The 26461-nt window shown below is 34.3% G+C and overlaps 1 protein-coding gene across 7 annotated transcripts in view; it reads right to left on the bottom strand.

Moving 5' to 3' along the window:
* The window catches only part of LOC110380505 (nephrin), a 227075-nt gene that overhangs the window by 32865 nt on the left and 167749 nt on the right, over positions 1-26461 (bottom strand). For all 7 annotated transcript variants that reach the window (XM_049840964.2, XM_049840963.2, XM_064036452.1 and 4 more), the window contains exons 4-9: positions 20283-20479; positions 9321-9431; positions 7831-8037; positions 4372-4526; positions 3720-3864; positions 361-491 (exon numbers count right to left, since the gene is read on the bottom strand). In XM_049840964.2, coding sequence (XP_049696921.2) covers positions 361-491; positions 3720-3864; positions 4372-4526; positions 7831-8037; positions 9321-9431; positions 20283-20479 — 946 coding nt within the window. The remainder of the gene's footprint in view (positions 1-360; positions 492-3719; positions 3865-4371; positions 4527-7830; positions 8038-9320; positions 9432-20282; positions 20480-26461) is intronic.

Raw genomic sequence — 26461 nt, 5'->3', positions numbered from 1 at the left:
TTGCGTAGCTACATTAGTGCAATTCAAAACGCTTTTGAAAATTGGGGCTGTTTAATTTGCTTTCAAACATGCTACAGTCGGTAGCAGTCCCTTATTTTCTGGTGTATTTGTGTATCAAATCAAATGTAAATTGAAACCTTTGCTTAAACATGTTTTTTTACTATTATTTGAGACTGTAACGCAAAGCTATTCTACTCATAGTGATTTTCATATAGTGCTCATCTCACTTTTTGCCAACACGAAATAAGTTTTCATATCAAATATACTCGAAAACGTAATTTACAACATCAATAAAATAAACTCGAGCGTATTCATACATAAATTGAAAACGAAAATAAATATCAAAGATTGATTACTTACATTATGTTCCCAAACAACTTTGTAGGCTGGCGGATTGGCATCAACTTTACAGCCAAAATATACGTCATCACCCTCTTCAATGTCATTCGGATTCATCTTGGCCCCAAGGTGGATTGTTGCTTCTGGCATATCTGTGCACAATCAAAATTACAACCTCTCAACACCACATTAAGATTCATTTTCGTATACTCGTGACCCTAACATGGATGCTTTGAAGAACAAAACAAAAGTAAACATGAAATAAACTTGTGGAAATGGCCACGAAATTGAGCTTCAACTGTTTCAATAGACAAAGTCTTGTTCATTTTGTATTGGTTGTTTAATAAGTTAATCCTGTTGTCATCTTGGTTTTTCGAGATGTTGGGATTGTGGAAAAAGTTATTAAGTGTTATTTAGATCAACACGGGAATTATGTACTTTTGTTCTGTTTTTAACGTTTCGTGCTCAACAGAATTTTTAACGAACTGTTTTTAAATCCGTAGGCATTCTTTCTACTGCCAATGTCATGTCACTTTTTAAATTTATATGTTACAGTTTTAATATTCAATACCGAATATCAAAAGAATATTGGCATTTAAACGATCAATAGCAGCGAGCTGTTTTTTATCTCAAATAACGATCATATTGGAATTATGACTAGAATAATTTGAGCCTGCCTTAGTAAAATATTTCATAATTTTCATCTTCTGATCCAATTAGTCTGACAATAAAGGCAGAACGCCACTGTACGCGAGCGATATAAGCCTGTGGAATCTATAGCTCTTTTAAAAGATATTTGAATGCTGTTTCATCTTCATACATTCATATATACATACATATATATATATTAATGTATTATTAATGTTAAATATTTGTATTATTTCTAGAACTACACGTTTTCCATGTAGGTATTTTACTATTGCAATAAGCCATTTCGTTCACCGACTGTCAAAACTTAACTAATTCAAGCTACATCAACCATCCACATAGTGAAATATTTTCTGCAGTAAAACTCGTGTCAATCCATCAATAATAAATAGTAATCTATCTCTACGCTTTTAGTGTACAACAACTTTAGTTTTCAGTAGCTTTTACACTCGCTTCATCAAAATATCAAATTGAAAACAAAGGCCCGAAGGATAGAATAATTTCAAGTATTACATTTCTAACAGTATCTGTATTATTTTTAAATATTGAAACATTTTGGTAATTTACAACTAAATTGGCAACGAAGTTTGTTAAAAGGAAAAATAATTAAATTATAAAAGTAATATTGCTAGTTGAAGTCGCAAACATTATTAAAACTGCAAATTGAAATACATATACCTACATTAAAATGCCAGAGAGAAAGTTTTTAGAAGTAATGATGTGTTAAGAATTTATATTTTTTCTTTTGTATACCATTTCAACATTCTTATATTATACTTTTAATAACCCAGAACAAACCAAAACAAGTCTTAAAATATACATATAACCTTTACGTACATACAAAAAAGCTACAGTAACTACCTACAACATACATTTTAATTTGCAAAGTAAAAAACTACCTACGGTCGATCATAAAAGCTTATATGATGAAAAATGGCGACTACTCGCACGCTATGTGCGCAAATTTTCACTTTAGTTCAGAAAAAATATTTACAACCCGGCCGTGTAGGCAATAAAATACGTTAATGTATTAAATGAACTGTTGACATCGACGGAGGATCGTAAAAGTAACATAAGTTGTTTCAAACAAAATAAGTCTGATGAATAAATCTGATTTCTATTGTAGTTACCAGTAATTCTAAAGAATATTTCGGAGATCATAATGTTCATGACTTTTACACTAGCGGTTTGTTCGTGTGCAAACAATTGACGATTACATGGTTCACACGATGACACGTGAAACCGCACGACAGATTTTTGTCGCTCGGAATATGTAAGTAGAACGTAAAAAAGTCGAGTGGAAAATCCGTTATTGCAAAACTTTTGAAAGTTTTTATTTTAGAGAGTTACATCATACATAGATTGGTTTTCATATAAATACCAATCAAGCAACAATTAATGTAATAAGTACCGAGTACTAAGTAATCTTGAAGTTATTACTTGAATCTAACTTTTTAATTGCCAACAGTAATGTTATGGCAATTAGAGTTATAGTATTGCATGGCGTATTATGCCAAATATCACTAGCATAATTGGTTTTGTATGGAGTGTCTCGCAAAATGGACGATATTGCGTGCTAATATTGTAGCCATTTTTTTATACCTTTTCTGTCTACAGTTTTTAGGTATCAGTTTTAAACAACAAATCATTTTGTTCGTGGATAGATCATGTTATGCCTTTTATGAGGGAGTTCGTTCCACCATTTTTTCTTCCCAGCAAGAACACATAAGATATGGTAAAGGGCGGGCGTTTTTGGGGCTGTCTTTTGAAAACTTGACCTTCAAAATAGGTTAGTAAAATTTTCAGCCTACTTTGAATAAATTACTTTCATCTTAATCTGAAATATATAACAATGATATTGTATTGGGTATAACATAACACTTACCTACACATAAGCATTAATAACCAACCAAAATTACTAACTATTAAAATAAACCCCCATCTAAATTACTAGTATTTTTGTACGTAACATTATTTGTAAAACGTTAATTGAAACTAAACAGACCGATAGGCAGTTTGGTGTTTACACTAGAACTGCAATGCAGCTATTTACGGCAAACAAGTCGGTGCTTCGACGAAAAACTTCGCTAAAACTAAATGTTGATTCTGTTAGACTTTATTAAATCACTGTTGATACAAATAGTTGTTTGGTTTCTTGATGTTTGTGTTCATGCAATAATATTAATGGCCCATCTACCTCTAGAGTTAAATATTTGAGTCAATGTTGTACAAATCGGTCTTATTTCTTCTTTCAATATTTTTAGCCGAGTAAGAAAAGAAGGAGAAGTAAAACGGATCCTAGTGACAGTCAGACGTGACTCCTATATTTAGATTTGTAACTCCATCGATTTCTACATTGTTTGTTGGTTACAATTTAATTATTATTTTCAACTATGCAGAACGTAATTACCTGCTTGGATAGTCAAGTCAACCAGCAAAAATATAACTTAAAACTGGCCTCTATCAAACTAAAAAATAGCACTACTTTCTCCAAAGTCTACATAGTAGCTTGGTTACGAGCAACAATTGGCAAAAACTGGCCTCTATCAAACTAAAAAAATAGTGCTATTTTTTCCAAAAGTCTACATAGTGGCTCCATTACCTTTGTCAACACCCAAATCGATAACCAAACGCGTAAACCTAACATACAAGATTAACCAGATCCCCAATACAAAATTCTCTACAACTATTTCCAAAGAAAATTCTCACATTCAAAATAAGTTCGTACTTACAATACACATTGAGGGGCAGTTTGCTCTCTATACTGGAATGGTTGAAGTTGCTATGTTCCGCTCTGCAGGTTAAGACCTGGCCGTTATGCTCTTTTGATGGCATCCATTGCAGTAGAGATTCTGTCTCGTTCGCGTCTTGTATACCCTGGTAAATAAAGATTTTAATATATAGCTTTAGGGGTATAATGTTGTTGGATGTGTTGAGAATCGTAAGATTTTGTGACTTTGATTATGATGAAACTTTAAAAGAGATAATAAGTATGTAAAGAAAAGAAAACTTTATTTTGTGGCTATAGTTCATTAAAATTTAACTAGAAACCTTAATAAGAACTCGATATTTTAATATAACTCTCAGTATTATAGTCCAACTATGCTTTAAGTTCCACTATTATCTGATTTATTTTCTAAGAAGATCTATCTTTAGCTGATAAAAATAAACTAATTGGATCACATACTACCACGTATTTAACACAACACATGTCATGTAAACACAAAACAAATTACACTTACGGGCACAAAAAAGTACCCAATGTACAAAGCTTCATTAAATGTCAAAATTTACACTTACAGACACAAAAAAGTACCCACTATGAAGTTTCATCATTTCATTAAAAATGAGCAATTTTTATATAATATTAAAGTTTTCCTTTACCGATTCTTTAGTAATGGCGTCTATCTTCTTGCCTCCAAGCCACCAAGTAATGGTAGCCGGAGGCCGCGCCCCCGTCGTTTTGCACCACAATTCTGATTTTCTACCGACTGACAGCGGTTGTTCTCTTGAAATTATTTCTACAGCTAGCGGTTTTACTGGAACAAAAATTTTCATGTTAATTCTTGAAGTTTTATCGTTGAATTAAATTTGAAGGTAGGCTTCATTCATTTTATGTTGGCTTTTGAAACGGTGAAGGAAAATCGTCGTCTGATTCTTCAAGCCTCCCATTATCAAAGAAAGCAATAGAAAGAGAATCGTTTTAAAGCCTACGCAAATGTTGGAGTAGTTAACAAGTCTATTAGCGTTGTTCTGCCCACATTCCTATAAAATTGATATTTCCAAACATATATTTTCCTCAACAGAGTTAACGTAACAAACAAGCCCACATTCACCCCATTAAAAATGTTTACCATCTTCCTAGAAAACAAGATTCAAGTCCAAATACAGCCTACATAAATTCACAACAAAGTGACAGCAGTGAAAAACCAGCTACCCACCATTAAAACCTTAAAGAACAAAGGTTAATGTGCTCAGGTAATAAACATTTAAATGGCTCGAAAAAAAAACAAGGCATTTGTATTTCACAAATGAGTTCGTGTCGTTATAATTTCGATAACATCTTTCACGACAAGGTAACATTAACTGCTAATCAAAAGTTTACCAGTAACTGTGGTTTATTTGGAGCTTTTTACTTAGTACCTAGTTACCGTTGTACGTTTGATTTATAAATACTTAGCCATTTTATGACTGAAAAATAAGTCTGTCTTGTTATGCCATCACGGTGAGACGGTAAAAAGAAAATGAAATTTATTTTTAGTCTGTTTCATTTCACGTCAAATAAATGTGCCTTTCTCAAATTAGCTACTGCACACGCGCAAACTACCAAGGGACTTATTTAAGGTGGTCAAAATTGTTTGACGTGTACTGTACAGTGATTATGGGGCCAAATTAACTATTTGATGAAAGCACAATAATCACCACTTACTGACCAAATTACATTTTGAATCATGGTAGGACTGAAACCCCATTACACAGTTATAGGTATAAAATCTCATTATCCATTAATTTCATTTCCATATTTGACGTTTATTAACTATGCCATTTGTATCAATAACCGACGATATACGATTACTATTGAAATCAAATGTCAAATTGAAGTTGATTAATGATTTATAAATGACAATTTATATTCATTGCAGATTATTATAACGAACACTCATTAGTAACCCTATTAGTAGGTAAATGATATAGATTACAGAAAGCATATATTAGGAAGTCTTTTGTATAGTTCCCTATTTTCTTAAGTCATTCTGCTGGTAAATAACGTCAAAAAAAAATATTGTTTCAGAATTACAAGCTTCTTAAAATAAATAAGTCAGCGATACAAACCCCCCGATACTTTGGTTCCTGTTGTATTGATTTACGTAATTCTGATTAAATTTGTATCCATGTAAATATTGTGCAGTTTTCTTCGTCTTAAAATTGCCAACACATATTTTCCATCGTCAAACTCAACTCCCGTAAAATCCCAAACAGAAAATAACTAAAACATTTTGACTAAAACTATTAACAATTGAATCACAAATCCATTACTTAACTAACATCTCTGAAACACCTTGTTCCCATTATTCCGACCGCTTTCCCGATCGGACGCCGGACACAAACGCTGCGTCCGACTCCGTCCAAACTTCCGACAGAATTTCCTACAACTCCTATAGAATTGTTTACATTTAGACGAGCCAGGTTTTTCTTCCGGCTACGTCTAAATGTAGACATTTGTGTCCGGACACTAACCAAACAACGGTCCGAAGAAATAAGAACTAGACTAAAATTGAAGTGGAACTTTTGCAGTCTTTGAAACTGCAAAATTTTCTTCGAAGAAGTCGAATTTTTCTCGACTATGCTCTAGCTATAAACGGATGAGCGTAAATTATTCGCCTTCAACTGTTTTATTGACTAGCTACAATAAAAGTGTAGGTACCGTATGTAACAGAACTACATACGTAGAACTATAAAAAGAAGCCTCAAATATTTACACAAGAAAATATAGCCATAAACGAGTATGTAAATAGACAAAATATACAGTGAAGCTCACAGCGAGAAGTGGGGAAGAAACAATATGAATAATGCGTTGTTTTTATTCTAAATAAGGCCGCTTCCTTATATTGTTACCAAAATAAGCAATACATAGTCCTTGCTTCGAGGTATAATGCAAGAATGATGTAGTCACACTTTAGTGAGAACTTTTACGTCAGGAAGATACATCGAAAAGCTATTGGTGAGAATAGATAGCTAACTTGACAAGTAAACCAATAAACGTAATTTGACACCTGGGCCCCGATTCTCCTAAGTTAATAATGTCAAAATCGAATAGACATCGAATCACAATATGATCGTAATAGCAGTTTTAACCATATCGGGCATTCTGCTACTTATACCAATCGTATTCGATTGACATTTGATTGGTGTGCAATTGGTCTGCTATTTTGATGATTTTGGTCTATACGGTAGTTTGCTGTACAATCATTTTGCAATCGTAAATCATTTGCAGACAAAATGATTCATTATTGAATGACAGAACAGGATAAAAACGTTTATTTCAAAGAAAAAATAGCGGAATGCCACATACGCTTCAATCGTAGTCGAGTCGGGATTGGATCTCAGTCGAATTGAGTCGAACGTCAATCGAATGGCGCTTAAGTAAAATTAGGAGAATCGAGCCCCTGCTCTTAGAAGGTATTTGCAAGTGTAATGAAATAAGGAACTTGTATATTTTTCTGCCCACCGTACATTCAGAAACAAAAGTGGAATAAAAAGGATATTGGTTTAGGCTCAGTCCGTTGTTCGCCCAAATATTGGTGTTAATGACCGTTAATAACTGTCCGTTATTAAGGGAAAGAATATTGCGAACCCTGTTTGTTTGGATTCCTCGATATTTTTCGATATTCGAGGCAATCTGAAAAGCGAGAATCGTGTTTTTGCTTAAAGGAGTTCGGATTTTTGCGAAAATGATTGTATCTGGGGACTTTTTTAATCTACGACAGCATGTGCTGACCTTTTAAAAATTTTATATTAAAATACGAGAGCATGTAGCACAAATCCCTAGGGAATAAAATGTATAATTTTCTGAACGTAAAATTTAAAATTAAATGTAATAAAATGTAAAATGTATGTGGTTGGGAATTGATAAGGCTCATCTTTCCTCTCGTAAAAAATTTGGGCTTTTCATTTTAACATTCATATTTTACGGAGCAAAGTTTTTGGTACCGGATAGTTGGGTACCTATCCTATTAAAATAGTAACTAATGTGATTACAACTTAGTTTACGTTACCTAATAAAAATTAAAATAGGCTATATTAACACGTAAAACAGTTTACAAAAATGAAAAAAATACTTACAAAACAAATCAACTTTGACAGTTGTTTTCTGAGGCGATGCCAACAGCGTGTTATCTGCCGTGCAAGTGTATAACGCGCCTAAATGCGCTCTCGTTGCATTTCTGATCACTAGAGTTAAAGACCTCGTTGGTGCACTATGCTCCCCTGCACTTAATGTGGCCAACACGCTGTCTCCTTGAAGCCATTGGATTCTTGGAGTTGGGTATCCTGAAACAAGATAATGAGCATTAAACAAACATATATATTTTTTTGTTAGTCCTTTCTAGTTCCCCAATTGAGACCTTGAATGCGCAGTAATATTTAGTTTATACAGTTTGAATATTGCTGAAGAAGTAGCCAACTTTGAGAGTTTTCGTTATGTATGGTGAGAACGAAGACATACGATTATAACATACTTACGATAACATACCTACGACTTTACTACATTACTATACTTACGACTTTTTTTGTGCCAGAAAAACAAATGAAAAACAAAATGAGTGCATCAAGTTTATCTTTTTAATAAACGTTGAAGTACGCAGAATGTTCATATTTGGAGCAGTTTGAATATTGCAAATGATTTTGAATTACAAACACTATAAACAAACAATGGTTCGTTTCTCAAATAACATTAAATTCCCCAGTTAGGTTGTTATGTACTATTTGCTACACAATTGTTCCATTTTATGAATACAAACATTTTTACAAAGAATATAGAGCAATTTGAATACTGGTGTATCAGAATTTTGTTTTTAAAAGAATCAAAAGGTTGACTTCAAAGAATTTAGCTCGAAGATAGAATGTCCAGGAGGGTGAAAATAAACGATACATTCAATCAATTTCGTTTGAGTGTATGCGATTCTGGTGACTGTTGAAGTGATCGTTTGTTTCTCGTTCCTTCATTTTCTTTGTTTACATTACATTTGTGCTTTTTACTATTCAGAAAGGGAAGATTTATTTGTATTTTTATTTATACGACATGACCGGTTTTTGTTGCTTTTATAAGTATTTTACGGTTTAGATTCTGATTTAGAAATTGAACTGAGAGGTTGAGAAAAGTGTGTAGCGTCTTTGAAAAATAAGAAAATTGCAAACAAAATAAAATTGGCCGTATATTTTTTTATTACTTCAACAAATATACCCAAAATGTCTCACTTATATTCCGTAGTATAAGAACCATTTGGAGTTCCCATCGCTTTTGAACTTTTGAATTCATTTCCCAGGTGAGTCGAAATGTAGATCGAGTTTTCTGCTACAAAATTAACATTTATAGCCCCAGAGTACAAATTATTCCCGATAAAATGGAGATGGAATCGTTTCTAACAAATTAATACGGTCATTAGTGACTCATATTTGCATAAAAAACACATATTTTTCAAGACGCCAATAAATTCGGCAATTAACAGCATATTTTAACGATTCAGTTACAAGGCAACTTTGATACAAAGTTGATTCTAAAACGTTGTAAAGTCATTTGACATATTAATCGCTCAATATTGAAAAGTACTAACCGCCTTTCACGGAACATATTAATTTGAACTCTCCCCCTTCGTGGTAAGGACCAGCTGTGTTTGATAACTCCTTCCCATACTCGTCGAAAATAACTGGCTTGCTTGGAAGTTCTGTAACAAGGAAAATTCGATTATAGGATTACTCATACATTATTTATGCACCTGTAATGTTTTTAACGTGTCGCTAATTTATTTAAGACTTATAAAGTCTAAGTTATATTTAGAGAGACGTTGTTGTAATTTTTCTTCGAAACTTTCAAATCTCTTTCAATTTTTAATTTATATGGTTGGCGCTCTTGTCCTGATCAAGAAGTTTCAAAATCTGCTTATCAGTTTAGATGTTGCAACTCCACATACTGACAGTCCTATACGTAAGTAATGAAACCTATTTTTATTGAGGTTTAAAATGAGACTACAGTATCGCAAGTGTGACTAAAATCAATAGTAGCTATTCCGTTAGGTTAAGAACTAGAGCTAACTTTGCCGCAGAAACTTTTACTGGCCGGCCGAGATTTTTTTATACCTAGCTTCTGTTGTAAAGGGTTATTTCGTATAGGTGTATTTTAGATTAAATCGAAAAATTGCAGCTACAATCGTAAGTGGTTTTTAGTAGTACAAATTATTTTATACACGGCTTAATACGTATTTTACATTCTTGAACCTTTTGAGTACTTTTAAACAAAATGAATTAAATGATTTATCAAACTTTATTGGTTTGGTTCACAGAACATATTTTTATTTTTTAACTTATTCACCATGTATTAGAAGTAATAGCGCACCATAGCGCACCCCTTATCAATACCTATGTAATTATGCCATTATGCCATTAGCCGTGATTTTCATTAGAAATCAAACAACTACAGTGTGTATCTAACAATTATATCGATCGGCATCAACTTAGTTGCTTCACTAAAAATAGACTATCAAAATCAATTGAATGCAGTCAATTCAAATTACTGCGTGAAAACAATAGAGCTTGCCTATGTTCCCGCTGAAAATTTATTCACAAAATGAAATCAGTACGCGGCGAATCGCAAAAGGCACTCAACGACCTCGGAATATCCTCAAATTGCGGATAAACAAACTACGAGCGCTCGAACGTGGCCGAGGAAATGAAAATATTTTTGTTGAGTCAAAACAAAAGCGATACCCGTATTCAGAGGAGGTTGCCGGCAATCATGCGAGGCTTTCATATCCATACCGTTGCACGGTATCGCTTACTAAAATGAACATCTGCCACCCCCTTCATTGTTTTGTACGTAACACATAAGTGCGGACTGAAATGAGAATTTGCCCAGCATTCGGGCACAAGAATGGCGGTATCTGCCGATGATGGCATATCCGCATATTTTTCGTTCTTCCGAATCGATGCTGACGGAATCGAGTGATTCGGTAGAGTATTGGGAAATTCTTCTGTGTCATGAAGAGCGTGGTTCTAGGTATTGAAGTTCAATGCTTTTATATAAGGTACAGTTACTGGAACCCATTTATTTTTGGAACAGTATGAAAGATCAATTTGTTAATGTATGTAATTAAATTAGCAAGCAAGTAAATTCTGTCAAAAGTGTATGTAGGTAATGTAAATCCCACCCAAAACAAAAATGTGAAAGACTGCCAAGTTCGATAATATGGGAATGCTTCGCCTATAAAAGAAGTGAGATCTGAATAAGTACCAAGTTCCATACACATACCTCAGTTAAAAATAGTTACTTTTTAATGATGTTACTTGGCAAGTTTTCATACACCTTGTTATAAACCTACTAAACGCAATGAATCAAGTATTTAATTTTCTATTAAAACTTGCCAAGTAATCATCATTAAAAAGTAACTATTTTTAACTGAGGTATGTGTATGGAACTTGGTACTTATTCAGATCTCACTTCTTTTATAGGCGAAGCATTCCCATATTATCGAACTTGGCAGTCTTTCACATTTTTGTTTTGGGTGGGATTTCATTTATTTTTGTAAGGCTGTTTATTTTATTTTTTTCTTATGATTAAGTTAGTTAAGTAAATGTCTCATTTATACTATCTTTCAGATTTTTAAATATGCACTATGCTTCTTACAAAGAAATGAACTAGATTAACTAAATGGACTAGATTTACCAACTGACTGACATGACATGTTATCATATATTATGTTCGTGGATCAAAGTTACACATTCGTTATTTTCGAAAGTGACTCACACTTGGCCGTTTTCAGATTTTTACTTTGACTTAATACAAACCTTTGTAACGAATTTCAGATCGGTACGACCATTCGAAGATATATTATATAAATTTAGTTCGTTTTAGTTCCTTAGGGGTATAAATTTACACTGGGTATTTTACACCTTCATTATTTTGAAACCGACTCACACTTGGCCATTTTCAGATTTTTTCCTTTACCTTGACATAAAGACCTACCTCCATGCCAAATTTCAAGTCAATACGACCATTGGAAGTGGTCTAGGTTTTTGATGAGTGAGTCAGTGAATCAGTCAGTCAGTGAGTGTATAGTAAAAATAGCGATTTTCTGACGTCAATATCTCAAGACCTACAATAGGTATATTAATGAAATTTTGTATTTTAGATAAGTGAGGGGGTCTCAACAGATACTAGAAATTTGATATGCGTAAATAAAATAGATTTTGAGTTACAGGGGGGTCGAATTTGGCCCGAAATGGTTCGTGTAATATAACCCACGGCCGGTGTGTCGCTTTTTTTGCTCGAACTTGGCGGACACACTGCCGTGTGTCTAGATATTCGTAAAATGTAACGAATGTTTTGATCTTAATTTTGTTCGCACCATACTCAATAAAGTAAAATGAAACCTTACTGATGAAAAATTCAGGTTATGGATTCCAGGAATTACTCCGTAGTTTAATATTACATAGAGACATAAAATTTAGTTCTAGAAAACATTGACTTCTTTTTAATATAAGCTTTGGTTGTTTCATAACATTTATTTTATTTATTTATTTACTTACTTTCACGATATTTATTTTTCCGAACCAAAACCAAATTACATCAATGTTCGACTGAGCGATTCAGAATGTTTTCCAAGAACTATAAATACTGATGGAAGTAGAAAAATATTTTTCATTTCATCTCTTGTACAAACAATTGGTTACAATTTTTTTAGTACCCAATAGTTCTTTGACATTCTTTTTTAGTTAAAACATATCGGCTGCGAAATAACAAAACCCAGTATCTGCACAAAACTAAATTTTACAGGAGAGCCGAAAAACGATTTCATATCTTTGACAGCTTGCCGTTTCAATAATATTAGTCGTACCGTCCTGGGAGTGATTGCAAAATTTGAGGGAGATAACAGGGTTTAAAAAAAAAGTGTTTTAATGCGTCTATCACCAAGTATGTACGTAGAGGAGCAGTTACTGATAAAAAACCTAGTAAGATCACTTGCTTTGTTTTCATCTAGTTCTAAAATATACTGAATGGGGACAAAATGCAAATTAATAGACCTAGTAAGATCACTTGCTTTGATTTCATTTAGGTCTGAATTTACTGAGTAGAAACTAAATGCACTTTTATAAACCTAGAAAAAAGAAGAAACAATAAAAAACAACAACGAAATAGTGATAAGCAGTTTTAATGAAAAAGATTTAAAAAAATAGATAATCGGAAACCAAACAATACTTTTTCTCAGTACAAAAAAAATAATATTTTTTAAGATTGGCATGGTCAAGGGATTGTGTTTTTTCATAACGTTCGGTACGGCCGCGGGCCGTACACTACCTGAACGTGCCCCAAAGGGTGATAGCCATTAGGCTAATCCGGGGGTACCGCATGATCTCCCGCGAAGCAGCTAGCCTACTAGCCGGACTGCCACCATGGGATCTGGAGGCGAGAGTCTTCTTGCGCTAGTACTACTGGCGCGGGGAGGCACAGCGCCGGGGGGAAACCCTGTTGCCGCGGCAAGTTGTCGAGCAGCGGGCGGAGCTCCGGTGCGATCTCATGGTGGCCTGGAGGGAACGACTGTCGCAACAAAGTGCAGGGCACGCCACCATCGTGGCGGTAAGTCCCCTCTTTGATGAGTGGCTCGGGAGGAGTCAAGGCGCCCACACGTATCGCATGACGCAGGTCCTCACCGGACACGGTTGTTTCGGGAGGTACCTGCATCGAATCGGTCGTGAGGAGGCGCCCGGGTGTCACCACTGTGCGGACAGCCCCGAGGACACGGTGGACCACACAGTCCAGGAGTGCCCTGCGTGGAAAGGGCACCGCCGAGTACTCGTCGAGGCTTTAGGCGGCGGCGACCTCTCGCGTCTGGCCCTGGTTCAGGCCATGGTCCGGGGCGAGAGGAAATGGGATGCCGTCGCCTCCTTCGGCGAAGCAGTCATGCTCGAGAAGGAGGCGGCGGAACGTCAGAGAGTTCGCACCTCTCATCCCGGCCGCCGCGCTGGACCAGGTAGACACGGGCGCCGGGTGTCGCGAGATGACTCCCGGCCACCGTAGGCGTGGGTCTGTGGGCGGTGAGCCCGGTTTTTAGTCAGTAACAGTCTGACACTCCCTCACCGCTGCTAACCCACAGCGGGAGGGTTCATTTGATGATTTTTGACGTCGTTAAAAAAAATGCCTTTTATTCATTAAAAAATCTTGGAAAACAAACAATCTTGACAATATTATACACTGAAGCGTACTTAAATTTCACCATGTTGTTCTTTTAAAGCACTCAAGATCAATTTCGACCTATAAAACTGATTTTTACTCATTTTTAGAGACAAAAACACGCACTTGCAACGACTTCTTCTCACTTACTAAAGTTGCGCGGGAGTTTTGACGTTTATTACAACCATTTCATTGACTTAGTATCTACATGAACCATTTTATATCCAAGTAACTACAAGCACTAACTAGGTTTTTAAAATGGTTGATGTTAGATACTATGTTTTAATCTTGTAATTTTTGCATTTTGAAAACGTTTACTGTAGATACTAGGTTTCCGACTTTGTGTAACTTCGTTTTTGTCAAATTTTTGGGAGTTTTTGCTATCCTAGTATATGGAGAGTGGTCTATAAGGTCGAAAAATGCAAAAACACGCTTTTTTAAAAAATTGTCAGATACTAGGTTTTGAAATTGCACAGCCGATATGGCTTCGTAGAATTTACGTCAATAAATCATGTGGGTAACATTGTTTTGGCCCAGCCAATGCAAAATATTATTCCTTAAAACCAAACCTCTTTCGTCTCCCCTCACAGAAAACCCGAATGAAAATGCAAATCATACATTCCGACACTCACAAAGATCGCATCATGCTCATAAAAATCCACCGACAACCAAAGCAAAAGGCAGCGAAAGGTGTTTCTTTATTCCGACCAATAAAAAAGTTTTTTTTTTCAACAAAAACTCCGCGCGTCTAAACTTTTTCGTGTCGATCCAGACGTAGATAGACGAAAACGGGTCAGAACGAGTTCCATCTGATATCAAGAAGCCCCATTATAGCAAACGTACTTACGTATAATACGCAGAGATTTCCCTTAATGGAATCTATTAGCTGAACAAAGAAACGTAATCTTACGTAATTAATTAAACATTTTCATGTTCGTGTATTTAGTGTGATCGTATTAATGATGTTTGTTTTGAAATAGGTAGCTACATGAATGTATGGAGGAAAGATGATCGCTATTGAACATTGTTTTCCTGTTCTTTTGTTAGCTACCTGGGAACATAATTAAACTAATAACAACATGTAACGGTTTGTCAGCAGCACCCGTTGGTTGTGTTTTGTTTTACTTTGCTTATGACTCACTTCGATCCTTAAGTAAATGTATTGTATCATTACGATGACGCAATTTTTTTTCACGTATATTAATTAAACTGTAGTGTTTACACATACCTGTACATTTCAGTTTATTTAACATAGAATAGATATGTAGATATGGCTGGACTACTTCCAAATTGATAAAAGTTACTCTTCGAATCGAAATAAATAAACACCAAATTGTCGATTAAGTAATTGAATGAAAAGTTGAAAACCAATACCTTCTTCGGGAACGGATATGAAGTGAATGACATACAATTCGTTTTATTGCCTTTGTAAACAATAATGAGTCGGCAGAAAGTTTCAATGGAAATGCTAATTTCAGTAGGTACTTATTTATTTTTGGACGTCGCGTTGTTTAGTTAATTCAATGAAAGGGTTGTTTATGCTATGGCAATGGCATAGAAATTGGTAGTTGCTAGGTGTTCATTACCAGTAACTTTTATGATACGGTATTTTTTTTTTTTGGGGTATGAACTTTTGAACAATTTTGTTAGAAACCTTGAATTTAGAAAAATCTTTTCTAATGAACTTTCCATCTTAATTTGAAAATTATTCTGGAATTTTCTAAAAAAAAATTGTCTACCATTATCTAGATGTGGCCTAAAGTATTTTACTCGTCGTTTCATCTTTACGATACAGAAGGCATAATTAAACGCTTAAGGAAAATTCTCCCTCTTAGCCGCCTAGCCCCCTAATTAACAGGCACTTATCTGCTGTAAAGACCTCATTAATTTTGTTATATTATTAAAACTCGTATTTTTTCGTGGTTTGTAAGAGACTAGCATCAGTCTGTATTAAAGAGAAATAAAAATAATAGGTATAATTTGTATTCGTAAATAATATCATTTTCCTCGCTATATCTATTTTTGGACGTTTGAAATCAATATCTTTATTCACATCCAATAAGTTGATGCTACAAAAGCCCAAATCGTACTATAAAATTACAAAAGCTTTTCAGTGAAATTTCGGCTATCTTGTAAAATTACCCATACTTTGCACGCAAACTTCAGACTAAAATCTAGGTACAGTACTTACCAGCTTTACGTAATATCAAATTCTCTTATAAAGACAGGTATCCTTAAAGTCAATGTAAGTTTTATGCAAAGACGCCAAGACTTGCCGGCTTTGAGTCACAACCTTTACAGCACTTTGCAAGATTTTATCGTCATTCCTAATACTACGGCATTCAACCTTCAATACTGATATTTCAGTATTACTCTAATTCCGAATAGACATGAAAATGAAGATTTCAGCCCTCAAAGAAAAGCATATCTAAATAGCAAAGGTTGAAAGTAGTAACAATAATTTGACTTCCACCAAAAGGCCTTTAGTTTGTCCTTTGAGAGATAAAACGTTGAGATAAATGCAATATAAAACAGGTACAGCTTTAGATGTACAATAAAAGATAATGGAAAGCCGTGGATCTTGTTTTATAACGTGATAAATGTTTATGTGGAAAGTGGCCTGGGTTTTCATCACCTCTTCAATCCTGAAGTGCTATGATAGCATATTCCTTTCAACATCTGTCCCCAAAAACACCATTGAGAAATAGACAAAATATTCCCAAATGAAACCATAAATACACAGTTTAATTTCGAGGAAATTATTAAGCTTGTCAAAACTTAATAAAAATACCGCATGAAATAGAGCATCTGTTTTATTATTTAATCCCCACTTCAGCCCTTAATCCGTCATTCATAAAACAAAATGTTGCCTTAAAAGATATCGTAAAAATGTAAGGAGCTCGCAACATAAGCAGGTAATCTATTTTACCGCCGTCTCCCCATCTCGATACACGTTCCGAATCTGGTAAGTCCTCATAAAATTTTAATTTCTACTGACCCGCATTTTTACTGTCAGCGAAGGAACGTAAATCATCCCAGGGCGTGTTTGGACTTCCCTTAAACTTTTCCCGTCTTACCACAAAAACTTTTAAACGTCAGTTTATGCCTTGTCTAAAAAAGTGACAAATTATGACGTTGACATATGGTTCATTTTGCAGCCAAAATTTTATTAGACAAGCGTAAAACAGGGCTTAAAGTTTTTGTAGTAAGGCCATTCGTGTTGATTCGACCAGGATAACGTAGGGTCAAGTTTACGATCGTACTAGTTTTTATCGAGATTGCCCCACGGTACGGCTCATAGCTTTTGTTGGGCCGTTTCAAGGTGAATTATTTTATTAAAACACAAAAAGGGGAGAGCAGATACGGACGCGAGATTATGTGAGAATTTAAGAGTTTCGCCCATCTGTGAGCCGATCTCATTCAGATAGGCTAGATAGTTTTGGAGTACAGGTTTAATTTATATCGTGAATTATGCTTTGGATTATCGCCGAGATACTCTTCTTTATTTATCGCTTAATGGACGCGGAGTGTTTTAATTTGGTCGAGTCCTTATGTAATGAGTTTGGACTATTCGTGACTATTTGCCAACTTTTACTGCTAACTTTTGCACTGGTGCAATAAATCTATTGAGACTAAGTGAATCGTTTAATAATTAATAATTATTAATCTTAAACAATGGACATGGTTTTCGATCGTTTTCCGTGGGATTAAAAGTATATTATCCCCAAACATTAATTGAGACCACCATCACCAAAGTAAAGTCATCAAAATAGCTACTGTCGGAAATTACCACACAATGTTCTATCAACTAAACTTCAATAAATTATTAAAGTGATCAGCGAACTGAATAATTTTAGATGTCACCCCTCTCCCATATTAATTTGGAATTGGAATTAACTGGAAGGAACTTAATTCCCCGCAAGTTATAAGATGAGCGGGGTAAGGGGGGGGGTAGATTACTAAGGTCGTAACCCCCTGCAACCTGTTAGACTATTGTTAGATTTAATATGTTACTCATGTTTGTGGTATGTCTCTGTTTCCAATACATCTGAAATAGCGTTCTAATTTCAATCATTTATTCAGGCTAATTCTGTTCGGTTACAAGTATAATTGTACCAAACTAAAACAAATGAAATGTCAAGTGTTTTTGCTGATAAGGAAAATTTTATTCTAATACTTTTCTGGCAATTTGAATTACCATTCGATTCTAAGTTGGTCTTAAAATACCACGTACGTATACGTACATTTTACGTTCGTACATTTTACCTAAAATAACCAAACCTTAGTAATACCCATTCATTCACAGAGCATTGAAGCTTTATCTCGAAGGAAGTAAAATCTAATTAAGTAAGACATGTCCGAAAGCTTTCAACTTATGTAAACATGAGCTTTTCTTAGAAATTACTCAGTATTTTCTAGTATTCTCAGAGAAATACGTACATATTTTCGTAAGGAATTACTTTTTGTTTTGTTGAACTATTTTTTGTTTCTTTTTGGGACAGAAATTAGGGAGATTTGTTTACCTTTTGGAAAGTCTACTTAGGTATAGGTATATCTTTAAAATCATTGAATTTGTTTTTCCGTTTTGAAACTAGGTACCTTTTAATACGCGAAAATAAAAAAATAATCTATAAACATCCGGATTGAAAATCCTTTTGGTAAGTCGGTTGAAAATCAAAATAAATATTTTTTATTTATTTTCTCTAGGCAAGTGTCAACTCATTAATACTAAGTAGTACCTAAAGATACAAATTCATGGTCTCTATTTCTCAATTGTTTCTCGGTTTGACTAACCTTAATTACAAAATACCAACTGTGCTAAATTGTTCAACAAAACCGCTCATTAATATAGGCGTCGTTTCCATCAACTGTAGGCCAAAAATAGACCAAGATAGAGTAATAAGATAATATACACGTTCGTTTAGACATTTCAGATATACCCACTAATTGTAATTAAAACTAGCAGTGCGTGATAACTAAGTGTTAATTCGCGAATTAAGTGTTCAAAGTCAGACGTGTGACCTCCAGGTCGCAATGTCAGAACCATGACTCATTATGTAATTTTTGAAGATATTTAGATCAAACATTGTTTTGTTTACCCAATTGCGAAGAAGGATTATTTTAAGAGTACATCCGATATTTAATGCTGACTAACAATAAAGGAAAAGTGAATCCTGGGTGAATAATCCATTTAAGTCATTCCTTTGGGCATGCCAGAAGTCAGAAAGAGAATAATGAGTAATATAAAATTAACACGGCTTCCTATACATAGATGATTATATCGGATAAAAATATGATAATGTTTTCATAATAATAAGAATTTAGACTTTTCTGTAAATATTCTGACTAACCACCGATACAAAAAAATATTGTCTGTATTGCAATTTTTTTTTGCACTATTTCTTATTGTGATTGTCAGTTTTCTACTATTTGGAAGTATTTTTATAGTGACAAGTTTTCTGGATGAGACTTCAAACAATGTGTCGTTTTGTCTGAACCCCAGATGGATTAACTTAGAAACACTCATTACCTACATATCTACTACCTCCTACATATCATAAGTAAAATATATTAAGGGAATTAGATACTGTCACAAAGCTTCTCATTTCAGGCTTAAAGATTACACAACCTTTTGCCATTTGGAAACCCACGCAAAAAAATATCAAGTTACTTATCGGACCATATAAAAGCATCTTAGGACACAAAGGGTAATACTGTATGTAAAGGTCAAGAAATAAGTACAACTATAATCGATGAGAAGGACCCAGTGACTGTGATAGAGAGGAGTGGACACAATAACTATGATAATATGAATTTCTAAAGAGCTTCTCATTTATTGCTTGTTAAAAATACGGGGAAAAATAGCACAGTAAAATGTGCTTATCATTTTGAAATCATAATAAAATATGTCACGAAAAATACTAGTAGGTAAAAGGTTTTTGATTGCTGTTGATAAGCCACAATATAAAATCTCACGCTTGCTCATTTAAAATTTCGTACGCAATTTATTTTATACCACATTATTATAGTGGATTCTGATCGAGCAGAAATTTCATCGATTTTGTATTACTTATTTCATTTAATTGATAGAAACATATTATTTACTTGATAGCAGTTGTGCACTCATATTTGCAGTCACTGATAATTTAAATTGATTGAGTGATTATAACCAATAAAATGTTATTAAGTTCAAATAAATGATTTATTAAATGTTTAATGTGCTGGCAAATTGGAGTACATTAACCTTTTCATCAAATTAACCGTACGTACATTTTATAAACCTATTTACCACAAAATAAGCCAAAAATACAACATTTAAACAAAAATATACGTACTACGGTTTAATACTCACCGATGACATCGAGTGCTATCTTATAATTCCTAGTAGGTGACACATGGAAGTCGACACGACATCTGTATATCGCGCGATCTCTTGATTTGATCTCGTGCATGCGCAGGCCAGCGGTGGGCGTGCTGTGCCAATGCGCTCGACCATTGTAGGCCTCGTCGACCCAGTGTGCTGAAGGCCCTGGTACTCGAGTGTCGTAACTGTTGAAGAAAATTTTCCAATAAGTATATAAAGCTAATTAATACCTATGTATAGGGAGGTAAGTAGGTTCTTACAACTGAAATATGTTTGTGTTTGCACAAACATTTTTTTTGTCTATCTATCAGTAAGATTTTTACAAATAATTCATCCAATACCTAACTAAATCCTGATCCATCAAAATTAAAACTAAAAAAAAAACGGTTTTTTAGTTAGCAAAAAGAAAATTGATAATTTACCTGAGATTAAAGTACAGAAATAAAATAGTCAAGTGTATAATAGGCCTTTTAAAGAACATAAATTATGCCATAAACATTTAGCCGTAAATAACTTACCTACGTTACTAAAAAAACCAAATGGTTAATAAAATCTTACCCATTAGCATTTTAAAAGCATTAAAAGGTTTTTTACCATTATTTTTAATTAAGTAATATTTCATAATTTACAAGTAAAATACAGGAGGTTTAGAGGAGATTTAAATACTGTTTCCTTTTTACGGTAAAAGTTTATAAGAGTTTTTGAATATGTATGTGAAAATGGGCTGTGAATATTTGAGAAGCTTTTCAAAATGTTATCGCGATATCTCAGGCATATACCTACCTCTAATATCCTCTACCCGTAGTTGATCTACAATTTACATATTGCACAAATAAAACAAAACCATGCTATGAATAGTTCAGTTTTCAAGAATTTTTGGAGCAATTTTATCAAGACATCTGTCAGGCAGTCAATACACAGGTTAACGTTTATCACTGACCTCAAAAAAAGGATGAAATTTTCATAAATATTCACCTAATATTTCAGTTGTTTATATTATACTAAAAACTAACTGGTTTCCCGTGAATAACTGTAAACGGAGGCATTGATTACCCACTGGCTTCATTGTTTTATAGAACTAATTATAATATTTGATAGTAGAGCTATTATAAATGAGTAGCCAAATAATAAGCTGCAGTATTTGTGTTAATTTCATTGAAACTGTTTTTTAGCTGGAACGTTAATGTTGCTATTTAAAATCTAGAAATGGCAATAATATCGCAATGGTCTAGGTGTCGGTCTGGCAACGCAATCATTAGATACATTTAGTCATCTTCTAGCTTTAAGTATTTAAGTGAACCGTTCCAGATGCAAGTATATTTTACTTAGTTGAAGGAGTTCAAGCGTCAAAAAAACTTCAAAAATAATAAGAATACTTACTGTAAAAAATACACAATGTACACAAAAAAAAAAACATAATTAAATGTAAAGTTCGTCGTACAATCAATCGAAAATCAAACAACAAATCACAGAATCGAGACGACAACAGTAATTAAATCACATCTAAATATTCCGTTGAACTCGACAAAATGAATTGCTGCACCAGTATTTAACGATGCGATAGTAATCTCTATTTGTGCTGCAGTAAGCAGAATTGTTATCATTTGCAGAATTCTATGCACTGTGTGCTGTGTACAAATGTGCTTTTGATAGTACACTTATGAAATTAAACTTCTGTGTGTTAGTGTGACTGATGGTTGCAGTCATTTACGTTTGGCATAACTCAAAATAGGCTCAATTATAACTAATTTCAGATCTCTCTCGGTTAAGTTAAAGTAAGCTTCGTGTAATGTAGCTAGTACAAAATCTCTTATATATAAAAATGAATTGCTGTTCGTTAGTCTCACTAAAACTCGAGAATGGCTGGACCGATTTTGCTTTTTTGGTTTTAAAATGTTTGTAGAGTTCCAGGGAAGGTTTAAACGATACGAAGTTCGCGGGATCAGCTAGTCAGTTATAAAACCTATATTTACTTCCATTTTAGGGACGTAACTCAAATCATAAATTAATAATGATTCCTTAATACAAATAATAACATATAACCAAATAAAACAAACCACTGCCCTACATAATACCACACCAATACGGGTAGCTAAACTGCTGTGCGATTTAGCTTCGGTTAGCTTCGGAACGGACCACAAAGCGGCAACATTCAGTCTCGGTAGGTACTATTAATTTGAAGTGATTTACATTTGAAGCTGCAGTTCAATAGTTAGAGGGTGACGAACATCTTGGTCGTCTATTCCTATATCTAGGAAGACTGCACTTAGACTTTGGAGCTAGTGAATTCCAGTGAAAATTCCATAACACGGTCCGCACTATCTCCACTTAATAAATCCAGCATATAATATTAACTAAGGTAGTTAAAAACTTTCTCCTGTTTATTATAACAACAATACCCAATTACAAGGCTATATTTTAATTAAAAACAACCCAAAGGTCAACCATGAAAAGTTACACGTTCCAAGCTCGCATAATAAATCGTTGATATAATTACACGAATGAGTTTCCCAGGAATACCAATCCACGAGCATATTCCAACTTTACACGAGTATTATAATTAATTACTACGCATATAAAGCACTAACACGAGCCATGTTTCGTATTCCAACAAACGACTTCAGGTGACACAGTGCGTAATAAGTTCATAACTTGATAATAAAATTTACGCCACTTCTCGACGCTCCGGAACACAGACTTGGGGTGCCAATTATGCAAAGTTCCACTCAAGAACTTCTAGCTTTGTGACTAACTGTCACGATTTGCGCAATCGCTAAGCACGAAATTAATGCCGTTCCTATTCAATTACAATTGTATTTAATTAAATGAAAATAGAAATTAAATAGAGATGAACTATTCAATTAAGTTGAGGCGCATCTTCAAATAGATTGGTACACATAAAATTACCATAAGTGTTTTGACGTAAGCTCTCCGGGTTTTAGGGGGAGACGAATTTCTGTTTCGTGATAGTGCGAAAACGTGTCACAATATACGGGGGTAGATAAGTAAAACAACACTCAGAGACGTGACCTTAAAGCGGGGAAAAGATAATATAACGCTGAAACAGTTCACCTTATATAGCAAAGTACTGAACAAGCAGCGAGCTTAGTATCGGTTTATTATGCTGAGATCGAAAAATAACGGTATCAATCTCGACTAGGCGTAAAAATTGAGTCTTCTCAGCTATATTTGGTATCATCTATTGTAACAAAGCATAAATCAGATAAATGTTACAAACTACACTATTATTAGACACTTATTTAGTACTGTCGTAATTTCAGATATCCTCAGTCAATCAGGAAATCATTTCTCAGTTTTGTCTTTGAAACCTAGACAGGCAAAGATAAGTTGACATGTTATATTAAAAGGTTGATGATGATGATGATTAAACTGAACGGTCAAGTTTCTAAGCGGTCCAAATCCCGGTGTAAATGCTAAACTAATTAGCTGACAATCAATTAACTAGACGTGAGATCGATGCTTGCATTAGCCATGTTCCATGTCGTTTGCTAGTCACGGCCAAGATAGAAGGTATTACATTACACTAATCTCTATTGTTTCCATTAAATGATGATTAGGGAAACATTTAGCTGGTAGCATCAATCTGTGTTTATTATAAGCTCTTAGACGATAAATTGAATATAAATATTTTAGTCCAAACACGAGAATCTCGTGAAAGCTGAGAAAGGAAAACAAATGAAGGACATATCTTGACTTATCACACGAGGTGTTCGCATTGCTAAATATCGATATTGTTGTTTCGATTGTCCTGACGGCTAATGATTTACTGGAGGAAAGAGTAGGCCAGGAGCGTCGATCAACCTATTTGGAGACTCTCGGTAGGCTGTTGAACCAAGGGACTGAATCTGAGGAAGTTCTCAGGAAACATTACCACCGGCAGCTTTCAAATACAACTGATAATCGCCAGTAACATAAAAATATTTGCTACATTTTGTATGATAATAAATAATTAAACCTATCATAAATATAAAAGGCCTAAAAAGCTCTATATTACAACATATTCTTCTATACATTCAAACCTACATTTATCCGCTAGGTTAAGAAAACAGTGAGTCATCGCTCTCCAGTGACGTAACCACGCCCATTAACCGATGAGATCAACCTTAATTATAAAGCTTAGATCACATTGATTAGATCGCGCCAGTTTTCATTACTAGATAAAAGCAGCTTTGGACGAAATAATTAACGTTTCTTTATAGAACACTAGTTATCTGACAAAACAGTTTTGACTTGATTATAACAAATAAAACTTAAGTTTACTTCACTGTTATTTTCTGCCAACTGCCCTGGCACTACAACTACTCCTATACTATAACTATTCTTGGCGACTTTTACTCAAAAGAAGTTGAGAACCTCCGAAATTGAAAGGAGACAAAATCCGCAAAAACGTTATATTTTACAATGCCAATATCACTACAAAGGTCTGCATGCTTTGCCCTATCTAGAACATTCTAGGATACAAGACAACTTTCCAAAAGCTAGCTCCAAATCGGATCCCATAAACGAAAGTAGAATCAGCCTACCGATATCACTAAACCTTCCCCGGACCGGCTTTTCTCGTACGTTTTTTCTACTATCAGATTCTATCAAGTGTTCGGAGGAAAATCTCACGAGCATGTAAAGCCGGAATACTGTTTCGGATCATCCGGTATTTTTTGGGCACTTTACGAATTGATATCGCGTACCTGCTTACTTGGTAGATACCGTGGAGAATAAAGTGCCTAGCGGAGGTACCATAACGGAAAATCTCCTAAGAAAGAAGCGCGAGTAGTCGAGGAACGTTACTATCTTCGCCCTTACTACGCCTTCTTTGGACCCGACCATTTTTTGTAGTAGCAAAAATCGTCGACAGATGTCCCAAAGAACCCGAACACCTAGGCAGTTAACTCACACACCTAGTCATGCCCACCGTACGTGTTTGACCTAGAAGAAGGTGCCTGACCTACCCATGTCATCTCCACTCTTCTTTCCTTACTCCGTGGTAGATACCATATCGGGAAGTCCTCTTACGGATTGCCGAATACCAATAGCTGATTTCCTATTCCCCGTACCGAAAATAGGTTGTTTTTTTTTCCATACAGTGTAGATTAGTATCTTGTTTTCCTTTTTCTGTTATCGTTTTTTTTTGTGGTTGCTTGTTCTGTGGAATGCTTTCGTGTCAAGGTTACAATGCTGAATTATGGTCACGACATTGTAGTCAAAACCGCGGAAGTAATTTTAAATTAGAGGTTTATAATTGTACAATGTAAAAATATCATTTTAATGTTATCTAGATAATATATTTTGTAAATCTTACCTTGACCTGTTTCAACAATTTTTAAATTATTACCCAGGAAATTCTATCTTCAGAAAATATTGAATTCCATATAATATTTATACCGCGAGGGTTCAAGCGAAGACGGATCGGGTTAGCACCTCATTTGTCAAAACCGAATGAAGGGTTGCTGCGAAAATGAGGAACTTCTAAATGTCCCAATGTCTTTCTATTTCATTTGATAAATTGCCTGAACTCGATTCATTGGTATCATCGAACTTCAAATAATATTTTGTTCTAAAATAAAATAAACAATTGAGGGCGCTTCGTTATTTTCGATGCCGATATTAATTGCATGATTAATACAAGGATGCCGAAATTAATTCGCATTATTGTAAATATAGAACAAACTGACAGCTGCAAACCCTTCTTCATTAAACTCAAAATACTCACATTACCATCTATTTACATTCTAGAAATATGCAAGTTTGTTAGGAAATACAGTAACTTCTTCACAACCCGAGGAGACAAACACAAAACCAGATCACTTAGACATAAGAACATGCTCATGCTACCTACTTCCCGTATGACATTACATTCAAATAGTCCATATGTAATGGCAATAAAAATATTTAATAAATTACCAAATGCTATAAAAAACGAACCAAAGTATAATGTATATGTAAATAAAATTAAGGAAATCCTAACTAAAAAGGCATACTATACAATTCAAGAATACATGAACGATAAAATAAATATAAGTCATACATAAACAATATACACACTACAATACACTAAAATAGCTAATATCTAAATAATTTCCTAATATACATATATTTATACAAATATAAAGAAATATAATATATAATTTTAATTGTAAATTAACGATTCC

The sequence above is a fragment of the Helicoverpa armigera genome, chromosome 10, assembly GCF_030705265.1.
Source record: "Helicoverpa armigera isolate CAAS_96S chromosome 10, ASM3070526v1, whole genome shotgun sequence".
Lineage (NCBI taxonomy): Eukaryota > Metazoa > Arthropoda > Insecta > Lepidoptera > Noctuidae > Helicoverpa > Helicoverpa armigera.
Note: the sequence above shows the minus strand (reverse complement) of the source record. Positions and strands in the feature narration are given on the sequence as shown.